Source organism: Mycteria americana, chromosome 1, assembly GCF_035582795.1.
Source record: "Mycteria americana isolate JAX WOST 10 ecotype Jacksonville Zoo and Gardens chromosome 1, USCA_MyAme_1.0, whole genome shotgun sequence".
NCBI classification, from domain to species: domain Eukaryota; kingdom Metazoa; phylum Chordata; class Aves; order Ciconiiformes; family Ciconiidae; genus Mycteria; species Mycteria americana.
Window position 1 is genome coordinate 2,936,048 of NC_134365.1, and position 17,073 is coordinate 2,953,120.

General features: G+C 36.8%; 1 protein-coding gene across 3 annotated transcripts in view; it reads left to right on the top strand.

The window, feature by feature from the left end:
* The window catches only part of CHCHD3 (coiled-coil-helix-coiled-coil-helix domain containing 3), a 160,748-nt gene that overhangs the window by 54,651 nt on the left and 89,024 nt on the right, over positions 1-17,073 (top strand). For all 3 annotated transcript variants that reach the window (XM_075516292.1, XM_075516372.1, XM_075516452.1), the window contains exon 4: positions 3,141-3,285. In XM_075516292.1, coding sequence (XP_075372407.1) covers positions 3,141-3,285 — 145 coding nt within the window. The remainder of the gene's footprint in view (positions 1-3,140; positions 3,286-17,073) is intronic.

Genomic DNA, 17,073 nt, shown 5'->3' on the forward strand with positions numbered 1-17,073 from the left:
ACAACATTTCTTCTAAAAGGCTGAAAGCATGGATTTTGTTTGCATGAAAAACAGAAGATGGAACAGTGGATGAGGCTGTTGTCTTAAAATGATCTTTGTCCCCAAAGTGAATGTGTTTAAATAGGGCAAGTATAAATTGAGTTTGGAGATTACAAGAACATTCTTAAGTCTCCAGAAGATGAACTTCTGCCACAGCCTTGCAGGTAGAATAGGGACAGCAGTAAGGTTTGGGGTTTGGTTTTTTTGGTGGTTGTTTTGGATGAAGTTGATCAATTTATTCAAGGCATTACTGCTTAGCTGCAAAACTGTTAACTACCTGATGACCCGGTAAATGCTTAAGTTTTGTGTTTGGATATTTATGCTGACTTACCATAAGTGCATTTTTGAAGACATCAAGAAATCCCACTTTAAGGAAGAAGGGTGGTCTGTAACTAAGAAAACTGAATTTGGATGAACTGTTGTGAACAACATAGATAAAATACATCAAAAATGGAAAGATTTCACATCATTATTGGTATTGGTATCAATGAGCAGGCTAGTATTAAATATTGTTTTTCATCTTCATATATTGGGAAAGAACACATCACTTAAGTGTTAGGTAATATCATTTTACACGTGGAGTGGGGAAAGAGGAGGTGGGGGGCATAGTAATTTGTTAAAAACATATGATGCATTATTACCAAAGGTGGCAGTTGGAAGTGAGGGACTTTCCCTGCCCTCCTATCACTTACTCCATTGTGATGGAAGTTCTTTGGAGGATCAGTTTGGCAATGACCGTGAGATGCGATTGCCAACAAAGGATGGCACAGAATCCTTTTTATGGGATTTTTATCGCTGGTTTCCAAGTACACTGTGTAACTTGTCGGATTCGGTGTAGGGTTGTACAACTTTGGCAGGGATTTTATAGGTGCCAATTTTGGGTGTCCTATCCCCATCCTTTCCTCTCTTGCTGTGGTAGGATACAGCTCTTCATGGCCAAGAAGACAGTCAAAACTAGAATGTCTAGAAGGTAGAATTGAGATACCTGGACTAATTTTAAATGGACTGGTTAAGGTTGAAATAGCAAGTCTTGCTCTGAGTTCTCTGCTTGTGGGAAACCAGCATTATATAGCCATCCCTTCTGTCACTGGTGTGGCCATACCCACCGCTGTTTTATTGTCTGCTAATTCTGTGGGATGTCAAAGCTGCTGATGAAAAGCTTTTTAATGGCTCGCTGTAGGGTGGGGAGTCAGATGACTCGCCAATGTAGACGAGATTGTGGGTCATCGTCTTGTAGCAAGTTTGGAGCAAAGGACACGTGGAGTTTTGGCAAAAGTAGAAAAGAACATCCCGTCCCTCTGTAGTGTACTTAGCAGGGAAGCTGAATGTAACAGCAGTCAGGTTAAGCCATCAAAGGGTTTATCTTGACTTTAGGAGCCCATTATTTTTAAGTGTTAGGAAAACTGACTTTCTTCTTTTTGCAAGAGAGGTTGAGAGGAGACCTTGGGAAAGTTTGTAATTCTGGGAGCAAGAAGACGATGACTTGAGAAGACTAACTGAGCTCATGTCAAATACGGGAATAATTTACTAAGAGTTAGATGTAAACATCTAAGTGTGGGGTTTTTTTAATTTTTTTTTTATTTTGGAGAGTTTGTAATGTGCAAACTTCTGGCAGCCTTTTTCAGATATTATCTGATTTCATGTATTTTAATTACTCTGCTAGGTACAGTCTGCATAAAGAAGAGACATTTTTAGGGAAAAACCACTTGTGGGAAGTAAAATTCAGAAAGGATGAGGAAGGAGCTTACTTCAGTCTCTGGAAATGCTAAATGCTTTCTCTGCTGTCTCTCACAAGAAAAAGCTGCTGAGACTTCTATTTTGACACTTTTTTCTTTTTAGACAAAACATGATTTTTCCAATCGAAAAGACAACCAGTGTGTTTTGACTGTACCATTGATTGTGTAAAAGATTTGTTATATCAATGCTGCTGGAATAATTTGGGGGACCTTGGGAAATCACTTAATGGAATTTGGTCCATGTCTGCATAATCTGACTTTTTTGCTAGAGTAATTGAAGATGCTGCTTAATAAACTTTTTATAAAGATTCCCAGTTGGTTGCTGTGTTTCAGAGGGTTGTGTCTGAGCACAGAAGTAATACATCTTGTAATTGTCTTTTTTCCTTCCCACCTCACTTAAATGTTTTCCCTAGGGAAGAATCTAATGTACTGCAACGCTAGTACCTTTTACAAAGTGACCCTACTCATTATGATTTGTTCTCTGAAGGTCCCTTGACAACGTATAAATGCACTGAGAATACTTAAGCTTCCTCTCCATCACTCTTTCAAAAATCTATTTGAAAACCAGTGTTTGATACTGCCATTACTATACTGAGTTCCCTAATGCTGACTCTGTGTTCAGTGTCACAACATACATGCAACAGTTAAGTTTTATTAGCTAAACAATTTATATCTATGTATTTTCATGAAAATTAGATATGGTGTGCTTGTATCAAGTACTATAGTGAAGATTTCAAAGATATTTATGGTTTGTGACATACAAATGTTGAGAATTTTCTGGGACTGGAGTTGCCTTTTATTAACTGTGTTGCAACAAGTTCAATAGCTATTTTCATCTCATCCTCTCAAATCACTGGGAAAGGTTCATTATGGTTGTTCGGTCTTTTTGCAGCTTGGTAAATAGATGCAGTATTTGGGTTTATGGTATGTGCAGAGATAGGGAAGCATTATCCCATTGCAGAAAAGAACAGAGCTTTTAGCTGCAAGTGGGGTGCCCACTGGCTGGCAGAGAGAGGGATTTTCCTGGGAAAAGGCTTCCTTTAAAAACAGAACAAAACCAACCAACCAACAGAGCTTTGTGCATATTCTTATTACTTAAAGATATATTTTCATAAGGCTCTTGAACAAATTGTATTTTGTGTGATTTAATAGTGTTATTAAGACTTGTTAAATTTGTGTATTCTGATATTGACAGTTTAATTTGAAATAGACTTCTGGAATTTTTAGCAAATATTCATGTTCAGGTGGCTTTAAGCCGATCATAATTCATTACAGTGACTGCTTTTAAAGTGACTGTGCCTATGTCCTTTTAAACTACATTTGGAAAATATACCTTCAATCTAAATTTCCCTCCACCTTCTGTAGATTGAAACAAGAACAAATGTATGTACGTGATGAGTTTGGCAAACTTCTGGAACGAGAAAGGATTTCTCCAAATGAACATTTGACTCGAGCCATTCTTCGAGAGAGAGCTGCGACAGAAGAGGAGCGTCAGAAGGCACAGCGTTTTGTAAGTTCAGACACATTTATAGAAGTCTCAGATTTTTCAACCAACCATGTCTTCAGACTTGTTTCAAACTAGTGGTAGAAGAGGAGAGCGGGGGGGGGGGTGGGGGTTGGGGGTGGGGTGTGTGTGTGTGTGTGTGTGTGTGTCCCTTATTACTAGTTAATATTATGTCGTTTTATTTTATTTCTTTTTTTTGTCAAATATCCCTGTCTTAAGAATAGCTGATTGGAAAGAGCCTAACCTTTCTGAAGGTTGCCAATATAGTATGTCTTCCTGTATGTGTGGATAATATTAAATGCCTTTTTTGGAGGGTGGAAGAATATTTTGATAGTCTAGGACTATTTACTAAATTTGGTTATTCTATGTTAAGAAGTTACAGAATACAGGAGAACTTTCCTAGAAATTAGTTACTTCATATTTAAAGGTAGTCCATAATATTTCCGGGTAGGAATCTAGCTAACAATAAGAATTTAAAAAGTATCAGTTTTGAAGTCTCATATGTGGTAAAAAACAACAACAAAAAGTCTTAACTCTTGATGATTATCTCAAACCTTGGAACCAGCTTAGTGAAAAATTCTGTATCAAAGAATCATGTTTCATTAGAGCTGGTATATAAAAACTTCCTGACAAGGAAGCTGTAAAATATGGCTGGCTGTTTTCCTCTAAAAACTGACACTATATTTGGAAATATTCGAAATATTCCGTCCATTTCAAATGTCTGGCAGATTTATAACTTCTTATATATAGCAGTTGCTTGCTATATTGAGTGTGTATTGACTCTTCTTTGTAATCATTATTCTCTGAGGTATGAATATGTCTTTTTTTTTAAATTATTTGAGTATAAATAGTAAACAAATTGATATTTTCAAGAAAAAAGGTTTAAAATACTTATGTGAGCACTCCTATTAAAATAAATGGGATTAATTATGTCAGCATCTATATAAATATTTGTTTGGCCCTCTGTATCTGAAATAAAATCAAAGCTTTTAAAGGTTTATTGGTTGGTAATGTAGTAAACCAATCACTTCAATAAGCAGTAGCTTTATCTGTGCTGTGTAAGTAAAAATCTTTTGCCCATGTAATTTTTCCAAATCAGAATTTAAAAACAAACAAATTTCATCGAAGTACACCTGAGTATTAGTACCTTATGCAGAAGTTTCCCAATACTTTTTCACCTCTATGGTAATGTTATTGTTGAAGAATAATTACAGTATGGTAAACAAATGTTTAATATTTTGTCATTTTAAAATATGGGAACAAAGGAAAATGGAGAGGAATTATGACCAAGGTACAGTGTTAGCCTTATGCTGTAAACCCTTGGATTCTTAATATTGTGCAGGAGAGACAAGGGTTTTGTGGCCTCAACCTAATGAGGAGCTGAAGATTTATAATGGGGAATATTATTTGCATAGTTACCAGGGGGTTTGCATCTTTCACTTACTACCGTAGTTAGCACTGTGCTTTTGAGAAGCGCATGATACCTTTCTCATCAGCCAAACGCTTGAGAGATTTCTTATTATGGATATCAAACTGGTTTATTTAGCCATTATGTCAATTTTATTGTTAATTTTTACTTACTCTAGAATATTTAAGTTACCACTGCCTACGTGAAGCAATTGGGAATTGCTATTAACTAATTTTGAACCTTATCAGCCTGGGGAGTGGCGTTTCAAGGTGTGTGGTGTCGCTGCATGTTGAGTTGGAAGAACATACAAATGGTGCTAATGAAATGAAGGAAACACGTTCAAATCCTACAGGATGTCCCCTCACGTGGAGGACAGCATGACTTGCTGCCTTTCCGTGGTGACGGCATCGCTGCCTGGCATTTTAGAGCTGATTACGAAAACCCTGCTTTTGTGGAAGCATAGGCATGTCAGGGCATAGATATTGCACATCAGAAGAGAAGCAAGGTATCTGAACTCTGCTAGTGACTTATGTATCCTGGCGTAGTCATCTCATTTTTGATCATCTTACTGTTTCGATCTGTGAAATTTTAAAATATCTTGAGATTCTCTGGTGTAAATTGCTATGCACAGTTGCTATTACTACTGCAAATTTGTCATTTCCACTGTAGTTTGTTCATTCTCTGAAGTGTACTGTAAGATTACAAAGTAGCAAGTAGGCTTTGTGTGTTTGTTTCCTTAAAATTAGTCTAAATATTAAAACATTGAGTAATTCTCACCTTCCTTGCAAATCCTTCTATAAGTTACCTCCTTTATTTTCCTGTAACTGGTCAGTTTTTATTCCCCTGGCTTCACTGCTTATGCTAGCTGTTTATTTGTTTCATGTATCCGAGCTGAATTTGTAAAATCTGTAACATGAGGGGGATGTATCTGTGTGTACTATTTGTCAGGTAGAATGAGTAATTCCATGTTCCAGTAAACTGCTACAGTAGATTTGTATCTTATGTAGCCCGGACTTGATCTGGCTTGTCAGATTCTTTTTGGAGAAAAAAGAGTGTTTCTGAAATGTCAGTTGCATTATCTACAAAATTAATTCCTTTGCTGCTGCTAAATTGTTTAAATAGTGCACAGGAAAAGAAATTATGGTTAGAAAGGAAGAATTTTATTTTTTCTTTATAAAGGCTGCTAATTCAGTTGTAATAAATAGACATAAAATTGTTAGATTGAAGTAATATTTCCCATTCTTAAATGATTTTAACACCAGCTGCTGCTTAGTTGCAGAGAGAAGAAACTTTTAACAACCCAAAAGTTAGCATTAACTCATCATACAAACAAAAAAACTTGATAAAATGAAGCTAAAATGAACAGCTAAAAGAGTAAAAGGTTTGCAGGTGACAAGAACTACAGAACATTGTCATTTGTCTCTTTAAGTGAAAGTATTCCATTTCTCAAAAAAAGAAACCTAAAAGAAGTCTGCAGAGCTTGGACAGCAAGGTCAGGCAAAGGAGGAGGGCATCCTTAAAAAAAATCTGAAATAATTCTTAAGTGAGCAGAATGAGTAGGATTGTGACACTTGTTAGGCTATAAGTTAAAAAAACAACCCTCCAAAACCTGTAAAGTATGACAAAAAGGATTTAAAAGAACAATTAACAAAGTATAAAAGCTAACACACACACACACACACACACACACACACATATGCGTGTGTGTGTACGCCCACTCACACCCACCCACCGTGGAACAGGGATCCTGCCAAAGACTGTAGACCCAGGAGAAGATCAGAGGGTACGAGCAGCATGCAGAAGAGACGAGGCCATAGCAGCAAAACACCCTGAATTAATTTTTTTTTTCACGTCTCTTCAGAGTGGAGGAACTTCTGAAAGTTTTCATGCCAAAAGTTTGCAGAGATCTCCTCAAACAAGGACTGAGATGTGAAGCTTCTGTAGAAAACGTTAAGGGAAAATGGACAGTTTTGCCAATAACAGCTCTTCAAGCCTGGATGGTATTCATAAAAGCTCTGAAAGAAACTCGGAGATGATAGATGAGCTAATGATAGCTGAACTACTTATGTGCCGTGTAAGCTGTTAGGGAAAGCTCCCTCAGTAGAAGTGGACTGGAAAGTGGCTGATGGGATGTCAGCTGCTTCAAAAACAATTTTGGGGGTGAGCCAGAGGTTTACAAACCAGTAACTCTGATGTTTGTACCAACCAAGGTAGAAGTTACAATTTAGAGTGGAATTTCCAGACCCTGACCGAAGCCCTCGAAATCCCTCGTGGAGTCAGTGTGAGGATTTGTTCAACTGTTGATGCTTAATTCAGCAGAAATAAATCCAGCTGCTTTATTATAATCCAGATTGCTTTAGTAATGCCTTCAGATGTCATTGACTTTGAGGAGTATTTCAGACATAGCGTAACTTTCCTTATCCCGCAGCATTTGGGTCTAGTCTTTAAAAAGCGATGCCAGGGAGAGACTCAGTGTGCTGAAGAGCTGGTGAGGTCTTGCATCTCCTCTGGCTTCTCACCCATCTCTGGCTGTGTGATCCTGCTGTCTCCATTGCAGTGCGGCTGATATTTGATGCTGAAACGAGCTGACTTGGGTGAAGTTAATCCACCCTTTTTTTTTTTCTTTTCTTTTTTTCTCCTGTCTGGCAAGTGACATGAACTAGCTTATTTTGAAGGGTCAGATGTGCATCAGTGTTAGGCGTAAGGGATGCTTTGCTGATGAAGAATTTCTTTACTGCTACTTCTACGCATTTCCATCCCTGCACTGCAGTTCACCTCGGTTTTTTTTGTGTCAGTGCAGATGTTGTGGACTGAAACAAATGCATTACAAATCCATCCTGGAGGCCTTTTTCAAATGCAGACATGCCCACAATTATAGCTTGACTACAAAAATAGCTGAATTGAGGAAATTGCAAACTATGTATGGAGGGTGAGTTGTTGGGGAAAGAAAATGAAAACTTCTTGAACTGGCCTTGCCACCAAAGAGAGTGTTTTTGTACCTTTAGCTTTACTTGCCGTCCGTTTTGAGACATGGTATTTGCAAAGTGTCTCTGAGTGTTTTCACCAAAGGACAAAGTGCACTGTGTGCTTGAAGTCGTACTTGAGAACTGCCTATAGCAGTGCAGCTGATAAAAAATATTTTTCTTCCATACCCTTAGCATGTATATGATATTTTTTTCTGCCCATCCGTCTTGAAGGAGGACTTCATAGTAAATTAAGTCTTTTATTTCAGTCTAGCCAGAATTTCAGTACTAGTGTAGTCCTCTTCAGCAAAGACCGGTGCGGTCGAAGACCCCATACTTCTGACCACTCCAAGAATACTTGTATTATGTTTTACTCACATAGGCAGCAGACCTGTCCTCCTTTGCAGTATTTATTACTGGAGATCTTTGCTGCACATCTAAAAAGTGTGGATATTTGAGTTGGGCATAGTCTTGTTGAGTGGCTTTAAATGTGGTAGCTTTGCCATAAATAGCTTATTGACGTTCCATCACTTGAGTCATTATGTGAGTCAGGGTGAGACGTAGAGAATGTGGAGTAAAAAAATCAATAGTTACCCAAAGTGCAGAGGACCTGTTGTATTTCCATCTCCTTGTAATGACCCAGAGTTTACTGTTAACATATTTGCTTCACTGTCTGGACTGAAATGAGCTGTCATTAAGACCCTATATGTTAGAAAATGGTTTTATTGAGCTGCCAATGACATTAAAGTCTCGTTTTCCTTTGAAGAGGCACAGAAATATTGTTCTGTTCATTTGCTGTAACCATAACATTAAAATTTGATTATTGCTATCATTAGAAATCTGTATCCATACTAACACAGTTATATATATATCCCCACGTATTGTTCCAGGCTTTCATTGAAGTACCTGTTAGAGAATGAAATTGTTCTTGCTGAGGTATTTTTTTTGTTTTGTAAATTATTTTCTACACAAGGTCTATTAATAAATTCTGTGTTCAAAAAATCAATTTGGTAGAAGCATCCTTATATTAAAAAGCACTTTTTGCACCTGAGCTGAATGTGGTAATCAGATTATTGGATCTTTTTTCCTAGCAAAATCATATTTGAGATGTATCATTCTTCTTTTACTTTTCTGAGTTCTGAAATCAATAGACAAAATACGTTCCTCGATATATTAGAGCTGAAGCGTGTTGAGTTATGTTAGGAGTGAATGTGACCTATTGTCATAATTGCATACATATTGTTAAAATAGAGTGTTTCACTCTTCTCTGTCTCAACTGTTTAGATGTCTTCCCTATCATCCTTGGGTGGCTGGTCCAAGTCACTACGTACACATGCTATACGATGACCTTCGCTTTAGTGTTGCATTTATTTTCCCTGTCCTCAATTCATTAGCTTTGTCAAGAAGAGGTCCCCTATTTTCCATAAGCAGATTATATTCTGACCCTTCCTGCTCTTTCCAAACACTCCTGGGCTAACCATATTTTAAGGATGACTTCACTAGAAAATACCAGGGCAAAGAATTACTAAATGAGTTAAGGCATTAGTTCTCAAGAGAAAAGAAGTCTGTTTACAAACCTGCAGTATTTATTACATACCTCATTTAGCTCATTCATCATTTTAATAGAAAAATGAATCTTTTTAGATTATTCTGAAATAATTTGAGGTAAACTACATAGCCTGAGGCAAAACATGATTGCTTACTGTAGGGAGGGCCAAGCTGTTTCTGAAAAGTACAGTATGATTGGTGACTATAATTTACAATTTATGATAATAAAAATATTAAAGGCTCATATTTGAAAAATAGACTTAAGGTTTGGAAACCACATGGTACAAAATTAAATCTAGTGACAGTGGTTTTGTCTCTTGTTCTTCGGTTTTATAATTTAGAAAGTAGAAATTTCTCTTAATGTCCTTGAAAGCAGATATTTTTTGAGATTTACTCATAAGATTTCGTTCAGATTTATGTACATGATTCTTTTTTGGCATGCACTGTTGTTACTGCTATTCAGAAATAGCAGTTTTGTTGCAGCAAATAGTCTTTTTGCATTAGTACTCTTGTGATACGGGCAAAAGTAATTTGTTTGGATTTGTTTTTTCCTGTTGCAGAAGACAGGGTAAAGGACAAGAATGGAGGAAGCAGTTATCTTTGAATATTGAGGATGTGATCTGTCTTGTTTTGTTTTGAGGGAGAGGGGTTTGGTTGGTTTTTTAGAGAAGGAAGTGGGATACAATGAAGAAGTAATTTATGCTTTGAAACGAGTAAACTCCATTGCAGTGTACGTGCTCATCTTCGTTTGAATAAACATAATATCATGGAGATGGCTTATGTCTCTCCTGGCACACATTTCTTCTCTCACTGATTCTCCCTCTCTTTCTGGCATTTTTACTGCAGCGGCAAGGTGTTTGGGATAGGAATCTGGCTTTCCATCTTTTCTGGGATGTTAAATAGATGATGTGAAACTCTACTGTGTGAAAAAGAAGCTGGTGCTATGCAAATAGAGATTAATAACGGGGTTTTTTCCAGCAATGCAAAAAATGGGACTTCCTACCAAATATTTGCGAATCATGAATGGTTTTCTTATCTGGACAGATATATGTGCCTTGAAGAAATGGTAAAGACTCACTTGCATGTCTAAAATTACTTTATTAATAAGAGTGAACAATTTTTCCTCCCTTGATATAGTTAAACAGTAAAAATAATTTAAAATAGCCTGTGGGTGATAGTACACTTCATGCTGTAGGTTGTAATCCCAGTACGATCTGTCATGTGAACTGTTAAGCAAATGTTTTATTTCATCTTGGAAACTGTCGTTAAGTGCCTGTGAACTAGAAAAAGAAGTTGCTTACCTGTATCTCTCTTCTGTCCCTTTACAACGTCCGTTCTGACATTTAAAATATTTGTTTCAATGGAACAATACAAAGATCTTTCTCCTTCCTTCAGTTTTTCACTTGGCAATGTGTTATAGATGTATATATAATTTTTTATTTTTATATGTAATGGTTAATTTTTTTTTTCTCTATGTCAAAGTTTGACAGATAGGAAAACCACAGTAAAAATAGAAGATTTTAAAGGCAAGTAAGGTACATACAGTGAACATTTATTCTCTTTAAATATTCCTTTTTTGAATGGTGAGAGGAATGTGTTTTGTTAGTCAAACAGCATTGCTATTTTTTAATTCTTATATAGCAAACCCCAAGATATTTGACAGAAGCGAAATTAATCACTGTGTTATCTCAGCATCCAGATGAAGATCTAGTGCTTTACAAAGCCTGCTGCTCCATCAATTTGTTCTTTTGGTTGAATTCAAATTGAGTTCATTTTTATAGATTCACTGCATAATACTCTCCTCTCTCCTCCCTCATTCATTAACCAATTTGTTCTTGCTACTCCCTTTTTATTGACTGGCTAACAAAATTGCCATGCTATCTTTTCAAATGAATATCATCATTCCTTGTCATGCATGGGCAAAAAGTAAGCGTATTAATCCTTTTTACATATACCTTCCCTTCTTCCAGAGAGAAGTCCCATTTCTGCCCTCGAGATATCGTGAAAAGAATGTTTGAAATAACGTTCTCTTGAAGCTTTGAGCACAATGCTTGTATATTCCTATCCAGACTCCTTTTGATTACTTCTGGGCCTTTGGAGCATGTACACCCTGCCAGTTGTATGACACAACAAAAGCCAAATCAAAGAGTTGTCAAGACTTGTCCTTGCACATGACATGGTACAAATACATGCAATGAATTAAAACATGTTTATTCGACAGAAGTCTTGAAACATAATACAGACAGTCTCCTCCATTTCAACAAAACAGCTTTCTGGGTCTTGAGACTCTCATTCTAACTTTCATATAATATTTGTTTACTCTTAGGTTAGGTTAATTTTGGCTAGGCGAACATTCCCCTTGTAGAGTACTCTACTTATCTTCCTTCCTTTGGGTTGAATTAGAAGACTTACGAGAAGAAAGGTTGTTTGGGGGACAGAGGGGATGGAAATTAAGAGCAATTTGTTTTACTAATGGCCACCTGAATAATTAAGTAATAAAAATCCTTGTTTTGTGATATCTGTAACTTATCTGAGGACTCTTCACTGTCTAAAGTGGATATTTTGTTTAGGAACACCAGCTGAAAGAAGGGGACCAAGCCATTGAAAGAGGACAGTTTTGAAAGGATCTAGCCATGTATATATAAAAAAAAGTCACTATTAAAAAGTCACTATATTGATTAGTGGTCTTGATGTTGCCATTTTACAATATTCGCTCTGTGTACTGTTGCGGTATTTGCTATAATCAGGACTCTGCCTATTCTGTTCAAGCAAGTTTTGAGACAAGGGCCCTTCCTTTTGAAGTATCAAGCTAAAAAGAAAAAGAGGATTTGTTGTGAGTAGCAGTAAGATGACAAAGTGGTACATATCATGTTCCTTATGGCTTAATTTGATACTTTTATTTTGTAGACATCCCTTTTATTTTTGTATACCTCCCTTTTATTGAGAGCAGTTGAGAATCTGGATACAGAGTTTGTTGACAGAGCCTGTTTAGGAGTGAGTGGGATATGTGCTTCCTACATCTCAGAAATCCTGGAATAACGGAAAATTTCTTTCCTCTGGCAGACATGTTGTCTCTTGGTTTTCCCAGCAGTTTTGTGGTGACAGTATTTCTTGGGAATGGGAGGAGGTGGAGAGGAAGAAATCTTGAATTTCCTTGTAACTAAGTAGATGAATAGACTATGCCCCACCAACTTTTATATTCACAGCTATGCCCAATATGCGGTTTTAAACCTGAGGGTAATTAAGGGTGAGACACTGGTAGGTAAATAGTTAATTACATGTACATTGCCTAATTTAGGAGGAGGTGACTCTCCTGGTGTTCTTGGGGAACTTGAAGTTTAGCGGTGGACGTGCATTTTAATCTTTGATCTGCTACTTGAAGCTCTTCTGCATTCAGGAGTCCCATTGCCACCCGATTTTACATCTCTTTCCCATTTAGAAAATTATCTTCTTGACTATAAGGACAAAAGCTTTTTCATTTTCATTGAGTGCTTGTTTTGTAGCACCCTTAATTAGGGAATGGAGCCTGTACCACTTTCCTCTACCTTGAGCGCTATAAGGCATGGAAGTGACCTTCCAGCCTTAGTACCACCGAGGCAATATTAACAAAGTATTTTTCCTTATGGATTTCTGAAAGCTTAAGTCTGGTGCTGTGTTTGTATGATGGAGAGAGAGAAAATATACTTTAGGAAAGATCTGTTAAATATCTTCAAACAAACGAAAAAGCACTTTGACTTTACTGTTGGTAAGGCCAAAGGGAGCGGCAGGACCATCTATATTGTCAGCATTTGCAGCAATGATATCATATTCTGCTTTAACCAAAACACAAATGTAAGCGGTGCCTGAGACAGTTTTATTGGTTTTGTTTTTTAATACTTTTTCTGCTTTTTGTATACTTTGACATATGCTTTATTTATTAGTATAAAATTGGATGACTTGTGTTTCTGCTATGAGTTATTGAAGTAGTGAAACTTAGCGTCTCCATAGGAGAAGTAAATGATGACTGTGAAATACTGTTGCATGCCTTCCCCCCGCCTCACCCCCCGCCAAGTTCAAATGCAGTTTATAAGATTGAAAAGTTCTATTGTCTCTCCTTGTCTGTCAGTTCTCTGTCTTAGTTACCGCATTTGGATGGCAAAGAGCCTACAACAGGTAACGGATAGTGTAACAGTCATCTTCAGGAAGAGTGATTTAACCTTCACCAAAGTTCTTGAGAATTTGCATACCACAAATTAGAATGAAACGTGATCAAAAAGTGCCATGTTACCCAATTACTGTTAGTGTTCTCATAATCGTTGCCATAGATTCACTTACATAGTGTCACAAAATATGCTGGATGTTTTTAAGGTACTTCAAGTAGACTAATACTTACACTGGTAGAGTTGATGATAATCTGAATTCTAGAAAAGGCATACTGATAGGGAATGGTATTTTGGGAAAAAGGGAGACAGGTGACAAATTAAAAAAAAAAATCATCTGAGTTTTTGATGTAATTTTAAGTTTCCATGTCTTTTTGTATCAGGGTCCCACTAGATGTCTGGAATATGTTGAGATGCTTAAGCGTTATAGCAATAGGTGCCAATGTATCTGAAGCAGGTGTATACAAATCTAATTAAAAAAGGTATTTCAGAGAGAGGGTGAGGAAAGAAAATCATATGTCATGGTTAAGTCTGTGGGTTTGGTTTTTTTTTATATGGATGTTAAGAAATTTTTTGGTCATATCATGTATTACTTATATTCTGTGGTAGGCATGCCAGCATGCATAGAGGAAAAAACAGTCTGCTGCTTTTTTTTTTTTTTTAAGGAGGGAAGAATTTAAAGTGTAAAGGTTAATAAAATGTTAATATACCATTTTATTTTGGTAATAAAAATGATTCCCTTGATTGTACAATCCCTTGATAGTACGATCCTCTGAAGACTGAGAGCTGTTTAATTTCACTGTTCCCAATAGCACAGTTTGTCACCTCTGTCCTGCAAAGTGAAGTGGAATTTGTAGCTGGAAATTCAGTCTCCTTCCAAGAAATGTAGTTATGATAGCCTTTGTATGTACAATTGTATGTGTGTGTGTTCATCTCTCTCTTTCTCTGAGGTTGTGTATTTGTGGAATCTGGTATATGGGTGGCTAATAAAAAAAAAAATCAAACTTTGATTTATACAAGTAATGTAGAGAACTGAAGCCAAGCCATTTTTTTCAGGAGGTACCTTCCCCTTCAAAATATGCTAATTTCAACATGTAGCCTCCAAAATCTTTTTTTGTTGTTGGTTTTTTTTGGTTTTTTTATAATGAATTTTGAAAGCAGAAACTGGTTTCAGCTGTCAAGTCTGCTGTTTAAAAAATTTCATAGGAAGGATATGGGAGAAGTTTGTCAACATTCATTTTTGGGAAGCCATGGCAAAAGAAGATGGTAATACATGCTTGTCACTTTACTTTTTGGTTAATATGGCTGATACGTCTAATTCAGTCGTGAGCTTGGAAGATCCACCAGTCTCTTGGCATGGTAAGATACTGCATTGTCTCTTTCATAGATGGTCGAATTCAAATCACGTTTGTAAATAAATAAAGAAATAAAAATTCATTACTTCTCATTTTCCTAATTATCATGCAGATAAACAGTGGGGATCGTGACATTAGGATAAGTAAGTGGCTTATGATTTTGCATCGGAGAAAGAAACTCTTGCTGTTCCCTCTTTTCCCCCCTTGGGCTATGCAGCAGTAATAAATGAGCAAGTCCAGAATACTTTATGATAGATAGATAATGGTGCTGTGCCTGAGCCAACAGGCTTGTTTCCGCAGCAACTGTCACAATTTATAGTCATTAGCATACCTTTAATGGTTGCTTTTGAAAATAATTTCTACTAGGGCATTTAGCATACATGAAGGAAAAAAGCCATGACATTGAAAAAGGAGTGCTAGGTGTAGGTGAATGTTTTTGGCCGAGCGTGATGTTGGAGTGTGTGCGCATGAAGGGTGTAAGAGTGAATTGAAAATTATTAAAGTAATTTTGGAGGTAAATACAGGTTGACTTTCAAAGTCCATTTGTGACCACGTGTCTGTCTTTAAGCCTGTGAATAAGCCAACAAAGAGCCTGCTGCACCATTTTGTTGGGTGGTTCTTGCATTTAGGGCACAGGAAGACTGCTCTGAAATCTTCTCAGAGGGAAGAGAATTACTGTATGCAACAGTGATAGCAGAGTCATTTCTAGCGTGTAGGTGCTACCAAATATTCAAGTCATGACAGCAGACTCACAGCGATGGCTTAATGTACCCGCTATATTGGTGCGAGAGAAAAAAATACTGCTGTAGAATATCTATCGGATTTTCTTTTAATGCTTCTGAAGGTAGGCAAGAGAGATGTTGGAAGGAAGGATAATGAGTGGGTGTTGTTTCTGCCTTAGTAATGAGAGACCTTCTAAGAAGTACTCAGATAAATAGGTTAGTTGGATCTTTGTTTTACACTGTAGTAACTCATGTAATATTTTAATTTTCTTTCTCACTTTTATCTGCCTGTTTGAAGTGTGGGGAAAAAAATCATAGTTGTTTCTTTTGAAAGTAACGATGTTGGAAGATGATACTGAACTTGAGAAAATCATTCTTTGAACATGCTACCTGCAAGCGAGCTATTGTACAGCAGAAAAATAGTGCCTATCATTTTCTCTTGCAGCTTAGTATGTCTTAAAAATTCATTTTAAATTTTTAGGTGAACAGATTTGACCTTAAGGAAAAGAAGGGTGTTTTAAGGCAAGCCTTCATTTATTTTAAACATATTTTCTTGCAAGCCTACGTTATTTTCCAGTGCTGCTGATTTTATTGCCATATTCCTGTTTGGTTTGGAGGCTCATGGAAAAATTAAGCTGTCCGTTCTAGAAGAGTAACTTTTTATCTTCCTGCAGTAGACCAATAGAAAACTGGTGGTCGAGATCCATCAAGTATAAATGCAGTTAAGTAGTTTGTAGCAAGAAAAGAGGGTGACCACATAATTGCTGTGAGTTAGTATGGCAGGGGTGTGCGTTTGGCCTAAAGTGAGAGTGAGGTCACAACCCTTGAAGGATCTTTCAAAATCTGTCACATGTTTGACATCCTTATTTTGTTGAGTTTTTTTTTTGATGGTCAGTCCTGGTATTTTAGGGGAGCAGATCCACGTAGCCTTGAGGAGTAAGAGACGTTCTACTAGAAGATGAGCATGAAGTATCCTGATAAGACTGAAATCTGTGGCGATACAGATTGATAATGTACTAATGCTGATCAACATTTCCATTAATGTTTTACTGGACAAAGCAGATTCTGAGAAAAACTTCACTGCCTTTTATGAACAGTGGCTTAATAGTTGTTAGCGTAGGTATGAATTTCTGTCTTGTCATTATTGCCCAGTTTGAAAATTTGCTAGTTGCAGTGTGCTCAGCCATCTGATAACTTTTGACTACTTGAATTTTACAGAACTAGCGTACAGTATATTTTTGTGTGCGTGACAGCACTTCTGGCTGCCCCAACAAGTAAATCTGTTTGTCTGTTAGGAGTATTAAAATTGCAAAATCTCCTAGACATGGTTAGTGTTACTTCTGGAGGGGTGGGGGAATTACATAGGTATCATGAAAAATTAGGCTCTAGTGATTTTTAGTTGGGTACCCAGATCTGGTGAACTCATTTGATTGTGTTGGTATTGATTTCTGTACTCTAAACTCTCTTTATAGGGATGTGATATGAAGCATTAACTTATCTGAAAGCACTAGAAATTTTTTTTTTTTTCATTCAGTATTTCATTTGGGTTGGTATGTTTCATTTTAGAGGCCTATAGCATTCGTTGGACATGGAATATAATGGAAAAAGCTGTATATAATTATCTGTTCAGAGAGTGCTGACAGTCTGGTGCCCGAGAAA